The following is a 16414-nucleotide window of genomic DNA, read 5'->3' as shown; positions in this document are numbered from 1 at the left end:
GACCTTGTCGGTCTCTACCCGAAAGGAGTTTGCAATGAGGTGGGTGTCGGTCTCTTGTCTCAGGTAACAAGTGGTAGGACAAAAGGAAATGGCTTCAAGTTGCACCAGAGGAGGTTTAGATTGGATATTGGAAAAAGTTTCTTCACCGAAAGGGTTGTCAAGCATTGGAACAGGCTGCTCAAGGATGTGGGAACAGTCACCATCTCTGGAGGTATTTGAAAGGCGTGTAGATGTTGTGCTTCAGGACATGGTTTAGTGTAGACTTGGCAGTGAGTGCTAGGGTAGCGATTGGACTCTATGCTCTTCAAGGTCTCTTCCAACCTAAACAAGTGTGATTTTATGAAATAATCAGCTTGTAGCTTCTCTAGTTAGAAATTTAGTATAGCATGAGCCCGCAGCGAGGTGGGTTCGCTTTTGGTTGAGCACAAATTCAAGACAGATACCATGTCAAAAGTGCATGGTCAAATGTCTGCTAATTCACACAGTGACCTTTAACACTTTATCACAGTTCTTCTTTGGCAGAAAACCAAAGTTTTGTTTGATTGATCCCATCATTTCCTGCTAGAGGATATCACCAAGGACTCTCTTACCTCTTCTCAACCCCCACTGAAGTGAGGGCACTTTCTTTGAAGGGACTTCAGCTAGATTCACTGTACACTGCACAGGTGTTGCCAAAACACGGTGCAGTTTTGTTCCATGCTTTCTCACATGCTGGGAATGTGCAGTGAGCCTTGACACAGTGACCAAATCAGAAATGGCCGTCCCAGTCAATTCCACAGCCAAAGAAATCTGAATCTGAAAGGAATCACTGTCCCGTTTTCAGCCTGTCTGCTCCTGCGCATGGCATGCCTTCTGGAGGTTCTGGGGAAGGAAGCAGTGACCCATCCCTGTGGCCCTGCCTGGCCATCCCAGGGCCGTGTCTGACCTTGGTGTCCCCACCAAGCCTGATCCTGACCCCTGCCCATGGACAGACACCATGGCTCATTGCCACAGAGGTGTCTGTGTCCCAGGCTGGGGCTGCCCTGACCAGCTGCCAGTTGGGGTGGGACAGTCGTGGCTGCCAGCCCAGGGAGATGCCCCACAGCCCCTGGCTCACCTTTCTGCAGCTCGACTTTTTCCTTTTCTCATTTAGCCATCTGTTAAGAGGCAATAATACCACGGAGACAGATACTGTGTTTCCTGAGCCAGAGTCTCCTGGGCTGCACAGCACTGCATGAGCGATGCTGCTTCTCTCCTCTTCGCCCTCCAAGCAGTGTCCTGGTATGCATGTTTGAAACATCGAGATGGTGTATTACCATAATTGCAGCCAGTAGTTTTGACTATTTTTCCATCAACTGGCAAGGCTAGGAATTATTGTGTCTTTTGAAGGGAAGAAAAGACACCATCCGTCTTTTATATTCTTAGCATTCTTACGCTGATGGAAAATGCACTGAGATTATTTTGAAGAAGAACACTTTTAAATTCCTTTTCCCAAAGTTCACTTGATAACGCTGCCAGAAGTGGCTGTCTGTTAAAGGAAGAGGGAAGAGGAGTAAACAAGATAAAAAGCTACTTGTCTTTATTTGAATTAGACATTTCAGAAAGTGCAGCAGCTGGGTAGGATTCATTGGAAAAACATGTGCTGCTTCAAAGGCATTGCAACATGCAGCTTTGTCCGGCTTAATTTTTTTATTCAGTGAAGGTGGTAGGAATTGTGGGCAAGGAGGGGCCTTGGGACATGCTGTCCTGTCCATCGACACTGTTGGATGATTGAGACCTGTTACCTTTTAGAGTCATTTTGCAGACAAAGGAGATGAACCACTCGATGGATAAGGAATTGGCCGGATGGTCGCAAAGAGTTGCATTCAACAGCTCGATGTTCAAGTGGATACTAGTGATGAGTGGTATTCCTCAGGGGTTGGTATTGGGGCTGGTGCTGTTTAACATCTTTGTTGGCAACATGGACAGAGGAATCGAGTGCACCCTCAGCATGTTGCTGACGACACCAAGTTGTGTGGTGTTGTGGATGTGCTGGAGGGAAGGGATGCCATCCAGAGGGGCCTTGACAGGCTGGAGAGGTGGGCCTGTGAGAACCTCATGAAGTTCAACAAGGCCAAGTGCAAGGTCTTGCACATGGGTCAGGGCAATGTCAAGTACAAGTACAGGCTGGGCGGAGAATGGATTGAGAGCAGCCCTGAGGAAAAGGTCTTTGGAGTGTTGGCTGATGAGAACATCAACACGACCTGGCAATGTGTGCTGGCAGCCCAGAAAGCCAACTGCATCCTGGGCTGCATCCAAAGCAGCGTGTCCAGTAGGTCGAGGGAGGGCATTCTGCCCCTCTGCTCTGCTCTTGTGAGACCCCACCTGGAATACTGCATTCAGCTCTGGGGCTCCCAAAATAAGGATGTGGACCTGTGGGGTCAGGTCCAGAGGAGGGCCATGAAGATGATCTGAGGATTGGAACACCTCTGCTACGAAGACAGGCTGAGAGAGTTGGGGCTGTTCAGCCTGGAGAAGAGAAGGCTCTGGGGTGATCTTATAGCAGCCTTCCAGTACCTAAAGGGGGCCTACAGGAAAGCTGGGGGGGAGCTTTTTACAAGGGTGTGTAGTGATAGGACAAGGGGCAATGGATTTAAACTGAAAAAGCGTAGATGTAGATTAGATATAAGGAAGAAATTCTTCACTCTGAGTGGGTGGTGAGGCACTGGGAAGTGGAAGGTGTCCCATTCTCTGATTCTATGATTCTGATTGGGACAAGATTTTTAAATTAGGATTTTTACTTCATAGATTTCATAGATTTCTAGGTTGGAAAAGACCTTAGAGATCATCAAGTCCAACCATCCCTAATCCCCATTAAACCATATCCTTAATTGACTGTGCTAAGAGCTATCTGTATTTGTTATTGAAATCATAAATTCTCTCCCTAGCTCTCCTTTGCTTTCTCTTGCTGACTTCAAGAGACCAGATCAGCCAAAGCTGAGATTTTCCCTCTTACAAGGGAGCTTTCAGCTACTGCCTGTGATTTCTGTCCTATGTCTTGGAGTTAGTGCCTCGGAGAAGGTGGAAGTATATTGTGCTTGAGCACAGTGCATCCCAGGGCATGTTTCCCCTTGAGGACTGTTAAAAGCTGTCAGAGTTTAGCACAGACTCAGGGCTGCAACACATGCAATCAAGGGGCTTTAATTTGTTTCCTGAAAAATTTCCACACCTTCAGTCTCTGTGTAACTAATCATGTACTGTGTATAAATTACGATTCATCTTTTAAATGAGTTAAACCCTTCAGACCTCTGAATGTTCTTTGCAGTGTGTTAAAAATCTCAAAGTCTTTATCATGTGAAATCGTGTTTGGGTTGTTTGGGGTTTTTTTTATCAGTCAGAACCCTCTCTAAAAGATAAACAGAATCGATCCTCAAGAATCCCTGAACTTCCTCAAAAATCCCTGTGCTCAACACTTCAGAGATAAGGGGTCACAGAGTGATTGTAGTCAGGATGGGATCCCAAAGGGAGCAATCACAGCATCCGTATCCTCTCCCTACTGTTCTGTACTGTGCGGTTTCAGACATAGACACCTGGGCTGGAGGAACAGTTTCTCTTATCAAATGCAGCCATAAAGATGAAATATTTATATGTAATTTCATAAATATCTAAAATTATCTATATAACACAACAGTAAATGTAAATACTGGTACCTGTTACTCTTGATATGATATTCACAAGGCAACTGAAAATTTTATGATACTTTTTAATGTTTGCAAAGCTTAATTTTAGCATCTGTAAAACACCTGTATTTTGGGAAACAATCCTCTCTGACCCATTGATTTCCTTTCAGTTGCGCTAATCATTTTGTGATGATTTTAATTGTCCTAAACACAGCAATGAGAATGCACTAAAAATCTGCAAAATGGATTAATACATGGAGTGTTGCCCTTAGCTTTAAAATGGAAATGCAATACAGAACATTCTTTGCCTCGTTGTAGATATAGAAGTACGTGTAAGAAATTTTCTGTGTGTTTTTTAGGTCCCGAGGAGGCAGATTTCAAGTGCACCCCGAATTACGTTGGGTGCATCGGCACGAACAAATGCGTTCACCTGTCCCAGCTCTGCAATGGTGTTTATGACTGTTCTGACGGGTACGACGAAGGAGTACATTGCCGGGGTGAGTAAATTTGCTGAGGAAAAAATGCTTTAACCTGAAGTGTTTACCATTCTTTTTATTTTTATTTTGATTTCAAGGAAAACCAGAACTTCCTTATTCTTGGGAACACATATAAAAAAGAAGGTGGATTGGTAGAGGCATATTTTAATGTATGTTTCAAGTTCATTTGAAAAATATTTTGTGTGAAGGAAATGCAAGTCAAAAGCGCAGATTTTCAGACTTCGACGGTTAGTAAGCTTGTATGATGGAAATGGTTATAGTGAAAAAAGAATGAGGAAGCTATTTCTTAGAGAGCAAAGACTGGGTAGCACACTGTGTGCCAGAATATTTTATTTCTTATAACTTTTGTTTAAACAAAAAAAACCAAAGAAAAACACTGAAAAATAGATCAGATCTGCTATGAGCATTGTTTTAGAATCATAGAATCGTGGAATGGTTTGGGTTGGAAGGGACCTCAAAGATCATCTAGTTCCAACCCCCCTGCCATGGGCCGGGAAACCCTCCACTAAACCAGGTTGCCCAAAGCCTCATCCAACCTGGCCTTGAACACTTCCAGGGATGGGGCATCTACAACTTCTCTGGGCAACCTGTTGCAGTGTTTCATCACCCTCATTATAAAAAAATTTCTTCCTTATATCCAATCTAAATCTGCCCTCTTTCAGTTTAAATCCATTGCCCCTTGTCCTATCACTACGTGCCCTTGCAAAAAGTCCCTCTCCAGCTTTCCTGTAGGCCGCCTTTAGGTACTGGAAGGCTGCAATAAGATCACCCCAGAGCCTTCTCTTCTCCAGGCTGAACAGCCCCAACTCTCTCAGCTTGTCTTCATAGCAGAGGTGCTCCAGCCCTCGGATTGTCTTATTCTAATAATCTACTGTTTTAGAGAGTAGTTACCAAATTCTGGCAATGAGAAATCTGAAGCAGAAATTGGTGTAGGTCAACTTTTTTAATATCTCAGCTCTACTGCTCAGAAGACTTGCTGAGTTTTACCTTGAGGATAGTGAGAAGGCTACCATATTAAGCCCAAATCTGGGATACCATGAGCCATTAACATGTCAGTTATTTTCAGTCAGTAGGCTTTACTGCTAGGCAAACGAACGTTGATGATCCTCAACAGATCTCATGTTCAAAACCAGAAACTCAGGGACAGGTCCTGGGGCTTCTGCTGCAATCCAATGTGACAATACACAGTAAGAGATACAATTAATGGTATAGTTTAGAAAGTTAAATCAGAGTTTGAAAGTTTATGTGGACATATTTCTAGAACTGTCATAGTAAAATCTAACCCTGCACCAAAATAAGTCATATGGAAAAAACCCACGCTAGAATAAGAAAAAAGAAAATGCCAGCTGGAATTAATCAGTGTGATACTGCTGACTTCACAAAGCTACAAAGAGCTATTTTTATATAACCAGGTGAGGATACAGGCTGTCATAGAATATATGACAATTCTTATTGGTAGTGATAGGAATCGTTTCATTTCTTGAAGGCTCTACTTTTGTATAGTCTTTGTTCAGTGAGCATTCCACAAAATCAAAATTTGTGTCAGCATATTGATTTTAGCACTGATGCCAGCAGCCAAAACCCCCCAAAAGTGAAACTGGCCGAAGCAGTATTTGGCCCATTCTGAAGCTTTCTGAAGTTGCAGATGGGCGTTTTTCAGAGAACAAGACGGATCCATTCAGCACTGTTGTATGTATGTCTATGTAATATACATATAATATATGTATATTCCTCAGTGATTCATATGTTTGTATAAATTACTCTTGATTAAATGGCAGAGGATTAAAAACTTCCAGTGCTGAATAATTATAGCTCTCTTGTATTTTTATAGTGTTTGAACTCTATAAATTAGTAGATGAATGGACTCAGAAAAAATAAATAGACTAAAAATGAAATCCTATGTTAGTGTAAATGAAGTATGTTTGGTTTTCATATGTAACATTTTGTATGTGTAACCTATCCTTTGGAAGGTGGTAGCACGTAAAATACCTGATCTTTATTCATGCCCTTTTAATTTATGCTCAGATACACCTTGTAAGGTTCATGTTTATTCCCAGTCCTTTCTTTATTATCATATATGAATATGAAAACTTCCCAATGGTAAAATTACTGTCTACTCTAATAAATTACTATAGAATTTAGTAAAATATACTAAACAAACATTTGCTCTAAACTACACAGAACATATAGATAATGAAGTTCTTTTATATTAGATTTTATTAAGAACTTAAAGTTTTGTCCCGGTACCTCATCTAGTAAATGATTAACAGCTCGCTAATATTAATTTTTATAGCAATTATGTATTTTGACTTGGTTATTAGAGGCAGTTCTTTAAATTATTAGCAGATACATTTCTATCAACAAAGTCAAAGAGTAGAGAAAACAATAATTTTACATTATGATCATGTAGTTTGATACTAAAAACTTCCACTAATATGTCATTATGATACATTCCTATGTATTAGATCCTTGGTATGAATGCAGTATAGGTGTAATTATTCTCCCTCTATATCTGCATATCAGAACAATGCATGGGCAACTGTTGAGTCATTCTCTTGTTGATCTTTCTAAGTCCTGAATAACAAATCATTTTTTAGATCATCTGTGCGGCCAAAGTTGCTTTGGAAGTCTATGCAAATAGGTTTTTCTTGACATTAGTAACAAAAACGTCATTTTAAGTATTTTCCTCTTTAATTAACATCATTCATATGAAATTTTTGATTGATCAAGAAGATAATAGCAGTTTGAAATATTTAGTTTTAAAAACTCAGTTAGTCACAGAGCTGACTATGTTAAAACAATCTCCTGCTAGCAGCAGTGATAGTGCTGTGTAAATAAGTCACGGTCTGTGCACCAGAAAATAAGTTATGATATGAAGGATGGGGTGTGTGACCATGACAAAGGCCATTTCAGCGTACAGGTCACAACTCCACAGGGGTGAAAGCTTCTAATAATGATTAAAACCAAACGGAGTATAAGCATTCATTAACTGGAACTATTCTAATTTCTTTCTCTAAATTTAACATTCTTATGTTAATTCATTGTGTTATGATCTTTGAGAGATATATTCAGGCCTGCACCTTTCCCTGGCAAGTAAAAATATGATCATATCTGCAGTGCGAAATGGTAATGTATGTGAAATTTCAAGGAAATAGTAGTAAATACAATGACATTCCTGTCTCATCATCTTTTATTTCGGGCACATATGCATTTTTGCTGGTGAATGCGATGCATAAATTCGCGAGAGGTTGTGGCAATATGAAATAAAAAATGTTTTATTATGTATAGTTGTTTTACATTATGTGTCTCAGTGTCCTTCAGAGGAGAAGGGGTGCGTCGTTCACTGAAACTGAAACTCGCAGCATATAATAATGATGAGACATCTGTATTTGGTCATTTGGATTCTTTGCTGGTTTTTGACTAAATAATGCTTTAGAGAGGCTGAATAAGCAAGGGATCAAAGTATATACTAACCCCTCCTGTAAAGCGTAGGCTGGGGCTGGGGCTTTTCAGTTTTCCGAGATTCATCAGATAATTTTACCAGGATCCCATCCTGTTGAATGGGGGAGTTTGTTCCCATCAGCCATGTGGAGCCTTGATAAGGCTCAGATAAAATTTAGCAATGCCAAGAGTAGACCCAGTCGTGAGTAGTTCTGGTAGAAGACTGATCTGGAGCTGCTCTGGGCAATTCAATTCCTTTCTTTAATGCAGTTCTTCAGGTTTCTTTTGTGAACCAGGTCTTTATTTCAGTTGCATTTTCAACCATTTTTAAAGCTCAGCCATGCAATGAGCTGAGGAGTCTTCTGCCACGTGGGAGTCACCAAAGTATTGCAAACTGAACTCTCGAATAGTTCTTAAATAGAGTTATTTATCTCTAAGTTTTTCCTTCCCATGGTTCATCCAAGCCCCGTATCAGTGAGCCCTTGTTGAGCTCGCCAGGGATATCGCTGGTGTGGGACTGAGACTGGCTATGGTCAGTTAAAGCAGGTGTCATGTGTCTACAGCTTGCTCCAGCCTCTGATTTTGGGGTCTTCTGAAGGTTAAAATACTTCTTTTTTTTTTTTTCCTTTCTTTTTCCTTTCTTTTTTCTTTCTTTTTTCTTTTTTTTTTTCTTTTTTTTTTTCTTTTTTTTTTTTCCCCCTGAAGGTTGTAGGAACAGCTTAGACAAATACCTGTCACAGATTAGATGGCGTAACCTGGTCTTGAGTAGGTAGAGAATTAGATATATCCTTAAGATGATTTCTAGAGAATTACAAAAACTTTCCCATGAATTTTAGAAAAGGCTTTTTATAGGACTGGAGAGGTGATCTAGGAGACATCACAGAGGTTTCTTGAGATATTTTCTTTTTTTTTATTAAAACTGAAATTTTGACTGAACATAACAGATTTCATAGAATCCTTCCAAGTCTTCACATTATTTGGATCTTTGTTAACTGTGATTTGAGCCATAATCTCTAGTCAATAAAATATACAAAGGCAAACTCTGGATCATTTAGTATTAACAGACTGCAGAACACACATACAGAAGATTTGGCCAAATAATTGTTATGTTTGTAGCAGCCTATAATCAGAGTATTATTTTTCTGTTTAGACTTTTTGAATGAATTGTTATCATAAGACAAAGATAAATGCTGCTGTTACTGAATCATGGTTTTGTTCTGGCACTTCTACAGCTGGAACACTGGGAGATTTTAAGTAGTGTTTACCAGAGGGAAAACTACAAATTTCAGAGTTTTATGGAAACTTAAGGCATTTCAAGAATGAAGCAAAATTATAAACCTGAAAGTTATGGAGCTACGTTTAGATCTTGGTCTTACTTTTTTTTTCTTCTTTTTTCTTTCTTATGAAGTCATGTAACAAGGTAACAAAGAAATTAACTAGATTAGTCTAGAATTATAAATGTTCCCACCATTTTCTCCTGAGAACCTTTCTAGAAGTGGTGCACACCTGCAAAAGAAATCCCTGTAAACTCACTTGGTTTATTCTGACAAGCCTTAAATCAGTCCTCCTTTAAGACTGTGATGTACAAAGTGTCACATCAGTTTACTGAATCCTTGAACTCCCAGGAAATCTCACAGTGCTCCGGAGGTACCAGTGGGGCTGCTGAAACCATCAGGTAACATTGAAAATGATTCCCTCTGCAACTGCTCTGTGTTCTGCATCGAGCTTTTCGCTTGTGGTTATAAGGCAGAAAAGAGAAAAGTGCAAGCACTAAAATAAGACGACCATAGATATTTTTGCTTTGGAACAGAGCTGCTATTAAATAGCTACATTTGTCTGAGCAAAGGCTTGTTTTGCTTTTTTTTTGGTTTTATTGTATCTCCTCATTTCACCATCCAAATACCCAATTTCTTGTATATTACTCTCTTTCCCATCTTTTTGCCTTAATAGAGCGTGATGTGGCTCATTGAAATTAGCCAAGGTCATTTAGTCTATTCTGCTGTCAAGACAAAGAAGCCATGGGCTTGGTGATTTAATAACTTTCTATCACAGAATCTTATTGCAGTGAAGCAAATTAAAGGTGGCTGGCAGGGGGATAAAGCAGTGGAAGACGTTTGAGTGATTTCATTCCACCTTTTACGGGCTGTTGCTAAAGAGATATTTTTAGGCCAGAATTCACAATGGACACCATTGTTAAGGTATCAGCATTGTCTATGTAGCAAATTAAGTGTAGAATTTGAATGTTTGACCAAATATGATAATAATATACGTTAAGAGATCAATATGTAGTACACAGTTCGTATAGAGTGTTGTGATCTTGTCCATTCAAGGAGCAATGTATGTCTTGTCTGCTCCCAATCAATATTTCCATTTCAATCTATTGCAGTATTAAATTTCCTGAGAGAAAACATTGGAGAATGTTTCTTACTGGCAAAATCAAGTGTTAGTCTACTATGGTGTCCCTGAATACAAATACTGATTAGTTTTCCTATTTAGCACACACGTTTTAAATACACCCACTTCCTTCAAGGTCGAGGAAGCCATGTTTACAGCAGGAAATGCAGTGTTGAATGTTTGCACCGTGGAGCTCTTTTTAATCTTCCTTATGAGAGAGGGCAGTAAAGATAATAACGCCAGCATTCCAGTTTTTCTATGATTCTGCTGCTTAATAAAGTGCACAAATTGTAGCAGATACGCTACTGTGTCATATCGTAAACAAGACCATGGTAGTTAGGAGGGCCAGTTAGTCGCGATGATAGGTAACTGGCTCGTGTTTAGGGCTGTGCAAACCTGATGGAAACAGCTATCAGTGTTGTAGGGAGATGCGATGGAATGATCTGAGAAAGCTTTGTTCTACTTCTAGGGATTTAGCTTAAATGGCGTTTATTGTTGCCTGCTGTTACTGTTTTGAGGCTGCCCTCTATTGAGAAAAGAAAACAAACATTTGAGCTTTTACTGTGAGCATCCCCTTTTCAATTTAACTCAACAATTTTTATTATCTTTCTGTTGATTCGTGTGTATAGATACCGGTTTATTTTCCCCTGTTACAGGAATTATCTTATGTAAGAAATGTAAGATGATTTTTTTTGTACAAATGAATTTCAAAGTACTTTTATCAAGATAAATACTTCGGGCGTAATCTGTATATCAGGAGTTCCAGATATATTCACATGACAAAAAACCTGACACTCATAAACTCACCCCACAAGCAGGAATTGTAGCTGCTGCCCACCTCCCATTAGTTCCCATCATAGAGTATATCTTAACTGCATTTTCGATAGATGGGTATCGGAGACGGCTTTTCCGTAAGGAGAAACTAGGGCCTGACACCAAATGCTTATGGAACGCTAGTAACCTTGAGGCATAGGGAGAACAAAAGCAAAAGGTTTATCTTCAGCTTGTTACCAATATTTGGGGTGTAGGGGATAGCTCAGATTTACTAAAATCTTCTTCAGGAGTAGTGCTTTCTTCAGTTTCTTTTTGAGCATTTTTTCTTTTTCAGAGTACACAAAAACTTTTAAATTTAGACCTATATGGTAAGAATTAAATTAGTATTCCTCACATTGACTAATAGTAAAATTATATCTGGTGAGGAAAAATGCATCTGAGGCACTTGTCCATCAATAAAATGTGTGATTACTAAATTTCCATGGTCTCTTATTTCAGTGACATTATTTGCGTAGTCATTGATCATATCAACAGTTTGAAAATAATTGGGCAATGTGTTGTTTGAAGTGATGAAGAACATTAAGTGAAAGGCATGTGTGCTGGAAAACATGGTTTTGGTCCTCCTAAAGCTATTCATAAAGTTGACCTAAATTTACAGAATGATATCAAATTGAAGACAGAAAAGAAGAAAAGAAGGAGCAAATTCCGGGGCTAGCATCACATAATTTGTCAGAAGTGCAGTTGTCAGTTTTCTGCCCCAGGAGTCCTCAGCCAAGCTAAATTATGAGACTCGGTTTCAAGTTCTTTCACTCCCTGCCTGAGGGGATTTGTCTTCCCAGCTCCTTATCTTCCCAAGGTGAATAAACAAGCAAGGAAATTACCACATGTTCTGCATGGGGGGTGCTTTTGCTCCTTGTGGCCCTCTTTTCTGTGGAATAAACAGTTAAGCATTTATTAGAGCAAATACTTGAAGCTCCAGGGTGGTTCATTGTGATTATCATGTCAAAGGGTCAATTCAGGTCTCTGACTTGTTCCCATCTCAACAATTATTTTTGTATTTTTAACTAAAGTGGGTAAATTCTGGGAGTTGGGGTAGATGTAGTCCCATCTGGAATATATATGCCTCTACACAACATCCACCTCCCTGGCCATGTATATACAGAAGACACCGTATTCTGCCTTTTCCTACAATATCATTTATAGCCGAAAAAAAGAACTCATATTTTTTTCTTCTAGACAAGGACTTTAATATCTCAGTGCATCCCACTTCTTGCATTTACAATTTTAAGCTCATGAAACTGTATAATCAAAAAGTCTAAGTCATTTTCAAATCATGTAATATAGTTTAAAAATTAAAAGCTACCATCATTTCTTAGACTATGATAAACAAGTCAAGATGTCACCAGCAATCTTAAGTGAGATTGATAATACTCAGTGATGTGAAGAAGTTTGCTTTGACACTTTGAGAAATAACTCTTGGTCTTCCACTCAGAAGCAAGAACATGCACAGAGCATACAAAAACTGATTTTCAGAATTCATTATATCCTCTCTGAAAGGTTTCAATCATCTTTTCTCCGCAAAAATCTTTGTCAAGAAAATACAATTTATTATAATATAATAAAATACACTTTGTCAAAAGTATACCCTTGTTACACAGGAGTAACACCTATAATTTGAGTTACGTGTGAAATGTACAGATTGAAGTACTGTGAGATGACATAGAAAGAGTTAAAAATTGTGGAGAAAGAAAAGACAAAGAAGTGGTACCATGGGAAAGTTCAGACAGTAAATGGCAAGTAAGAAGAAGTACTGGAAGCAATCAAGTAAGAACAAAAACTGAGAAAATACAGAGACCAGTCAATAAAAAGGTTCAGCATAGTCCTTTGTAGGAGGGCTAGTAGAGCAGACCTGTTTTAAGTCAGTGCTCTCTGTTTGGAAATATGTACGTCAAAGAGTAGGAACGTGTTCCCGCTGCGCTGACTCGTGTAAGAAAACAAGAGTTTGCCAGGAGACTCCTTAACCTGTGAATGTTTTCTTGTTGGTGAAAACGAGTGTGTTGAAAGCATCGCTGCTGTGCGTGCAGTAGTATCAGTCTGTATGGCTCGTCGGCGTTTCTTTGTGGTAGTCACACTCTCAGCCCTTTGTGTCTCTGCTTGGTGGAGCTGGTCCTTTAGAACATCACAGATTTTACCGCAGTTGCTCCACATACCACTTGTCGTACCAGTATGCCAGATAGTACGCAACATACCTTTTAAATGGTCAAAAGTTGTCATTTATCATCGTATTCTTACAGATTTTGAATTGAAGAAACACATACTTCCATGCTACATACTGCAAAAATTCCATTCCCTGAAATTTGAAGAGAGACAAAAATCACCTGAAACTGTGAAGTTCAGAAAATTTGCAGATGATATAGAGGATACTGATTTGTGCTTCAGTACTCTTCACTAAATAAGCGTAATAGAATTGGGATGCATGTGAATCACATAATCTCTATTGTTGTCATATAGCAGATTAGACAGATCAATAATTTCTACTAATATTGGGGTTTTTTAAACCTAACACATTATGCCAAGGAAATATAGACCTAATTTACTGTTCTCTATGCACATAATGTCCTCTCAAGTTAAGTTAATTAACAACTTCTTCAAGCATGAAGACACTTGTTAAAATAATCAGTGTGCTAGAATTCAAAAAAAAAAAAAATGGTTTGGATGAGACCTGAATCCTACTGAAATTAATGACAATATTCCCGTTATTTCAGGCTTTTGGACTGGGGCTGTCCAGACCAAAAATTTTTTTGAACTTGTATTCAGGTGCTCTTTAAGCATTTACAAAAGGATTTGGTTTGGTTGGGGGTTTTTTGTGTTTTTTTTTTTTTAATTTATTTTAAGAACCTGTAGGAAAATGCTACATCCGGAGAAGGATGAGCCATATTAAAGTTCAAGGTGTGATCCTGAGCCACTGTGCCAAACAATAACGTTTTCTGGCGTGAGACTGCTGAATAAGGCTGCTATGGTTGTATCGGCTGCTCTGAGATATTGTGGTAAAACATATTTTATGAAATCAAACTTTCTGAGACTATATTTAGCATCTTTCTGAAATAATTTTTGTCTATCCAGTCATTCTTAAAATCCATTTACGTGTAGCAAAGTAATAAAAATTCTGTTTGGAAGATAAGATAGCTTATACGTGGGGTGGATTAATGGAACAATGGACCCTTGTCAGCTTCACATCTTCTCAAAGGAAACGATGACCACTAAGATTAGAGAAGAGGAGGAATTAGCAGCAGACCAGATTGTGATTCCAAAAATAGGTTTATCCGATGCACAGCGACACTTTTCTGAACCCTTCATGATGCAGCTTGGTTTCCACTCTCATGTGAGGTTCCATAACAGCTGATGTCATGTTCCCAGAGCCAGATTAGCCAGAGAAAAAATGTCTGGGTTTTAAAATAAAAGACTCATTTATAGTACTTCAAGCCCCAAATACATCTCTTCACCCTGCTATAGAAGGTCAGAGTCCTCACTCATTAAGAACTATGTATGGTCTTTTAAACAAATGCACTTTTTAATTACCAGCAGGCAATTCAGCACAATTTGTTGCTGTCTAAGGTACTTTTTTTTTTTTATTTTCTAATGGTCTTGCATATTTGATAGCCTCTTTCAAAATCATGCATCAGATGGAGGACCTGCCACTGGTTTAATTGACTTTTTTTTCCTCTTTTAATGATGTGCATCTCCTAGAATTTTAGCAGCAGTGAATCCATCTGCCTATGGGAAAGGCAGCTCTTTGTATCAGTTACAAACACCTCTAACACAGCTATGAAGGTTATAGGGTCCCAGACGAAGCCCACTGACCCCCAGAAGATTTTTTTGGAGTAAAGGAGTCCAGTAAGGACACTGGAGCCGTGACCTAGGTACTTTTCCCAAAGGAAAACGTAAGGAGGAATGTAAGGACATACGTAAGGAGGAAATGTCCTCTGCTGAAGGGCAAGAGCTGTTCGTTGCCCTGCTACCTTTTTCTGGGAATCTGGAACACACTCTGCCTATTCATAAGCTATTTCTTGCAGTTTTGTGTGGTTTGTTGTTTTTTTTTTCCCCTGCTTTTAGGATAAAGCTCTGGTACTTGAAGGAGCAATCTGAATCTGTCGTTAATTTTAAACATGATAATAAGGTACTGCCATGACATGCTACCTCAGTGTTACTCTAAGATGATTTCAACAGCTGTCCCAAAATAATGGGTTGTTGCCTGGACTGGTTGTGTCATCATTTTGTGATCATTTGTTTAGTTGTATTCTTTGTTATTGACTCTTATACTTTATTTATTAAAAACAAACATCTTCATTTAATGAGCAGTCAGATCTTGATTTACTTGCTAAACTAAATTCTTGAACAAAAATAAAAACAATGTGAAGTCACAGTTTATCTTCTATTTTAAATATTTATGGTAGAACAGTTCCATCTGGGATCAAGGCAGTATTGTAGAAAGTGACATAGACTTACAGATTAAAAAGAGAATAGTTCACAGTTCTGAAGTAGCAAATGATTTAGTTGCCTTTTAGCAAATATGACCTTTTTTACCTCATTGGAAGACAATGAAGTGATAGAAGAATGGCATGAAACACGTATGTGCAGATAATTTTTAGGTATGAGAGTTGATTTCTATAGAAAAGCCATGAACACAGTTTTAAATTCTGAAACTAATGACATGCAGTGGCATCAGGAGGATAAAACAGGACGGGAATAAGTTCTGTTCTGCAAGTTGTTACATAAAATGTGCACAGTTACATAAAACCAAAACTGTTCTGACATCCTGAGTACTCGCATTTAAGGTACATTGTAATTAAAAATACTTGTGTGAAGTGCAACTGTTCTGCTTTCTGCTGTGAACTGACACTAATATTTTATGTTAAAAAATAATCAGAGAATTAGTCATAAATTTAAGTGGATACAGTGTGAGGCCCGTGCTTCTTCCTGCTGGTAAACAACAACACTTGATATCCTCTGATGCCTAAAAATGTAAAATGCTATACTAGCCCTTGAGGAAAACCTGGGCTTGCTTCCTGTCCTAACGTGGGAGCTAGGTGTTTTGATTTTTAGAGAAGAGCAGAATACACAAACCTGAACCAAATCTCATGTTGGTCATAATGTCTGGTATTAGAGGAAAAGATAAAACACAGTGATCTTCAAACTGTAATTTCCCCCTCTTGAGCTTAATGGAAAAAAATGCTTTAAATAGCAACATACCTTTTAGTGACATGATGTGGATTACTGTTCAGAAGTAAAATGGGGATCATGGATGCCTCCTCTCCTGCTGACAAGGTTACTGGTTTCTACATATGTTTCCTATTTGGGTTTACAAAGAACTAGATGAAAGACAAAAAAATGCCCTTACATGATCCCCACAGAAAATCAGGCTTTCTGCTATTTGAAAACTTTTTGTTTTGAAGTCCACCAGTATGTGCCAAGTTTCTTGATACTGTCTTGAAACTGTTGTAAAGACGTGACTCATTCCAGTGCTAAAAATATTAAATTTGTAGAAGGTGAGAACTAACAAACAATTCCTGTTAAATGCAAAAATTTGCAATCTCATGACTTATATACCTTAAAAAGTCCATACATTGCATTTAATAAAAACTAGTTCTGCCAGTCCAGGAATTTTTTTCC

At 38.7% G+C, this 16414-nt stretch overlaps 1 protein-coding gene across 1 annotated transcript in view; it reads left to right on the top strand.

Annotated features, from left to right (window-relative positions):
* Positions 1-16414, top strand: part of LRP1B (LDL receptor related protein 1B) — a 583373-nt gene that overhangs the window by 111744 nt on the left and 455215 nt on the right. Inside the window, exon 3 of the mRNA XM_086616175.1 lies at positions 3998-4135. Within this exon, the coding sequence (XP_086472301.1) occupies positions 3998-4135 (138 nt within the window). The remainder of the gene's footprint in view (positions 1-3997; positions 4136-16414) is intronic.

This window comes from Tauraco erythrolophus, chromosome 8 (genome assembly GCF_009769465.1).
Source record: "Tauraco erythrolophus isolate bTauEry1 chromosome 8, bTauEry1.pri, whole genome shotgun sequence".
NCBI lineage: Eukaryota > Metazoa > Chordata > Aves > Musophagiformes > Musophagidae > Tauraco > Tauraco erythrolophus.
This window is presented reverse-complemented; position numbering and strand designations above follow the sequence as displayed.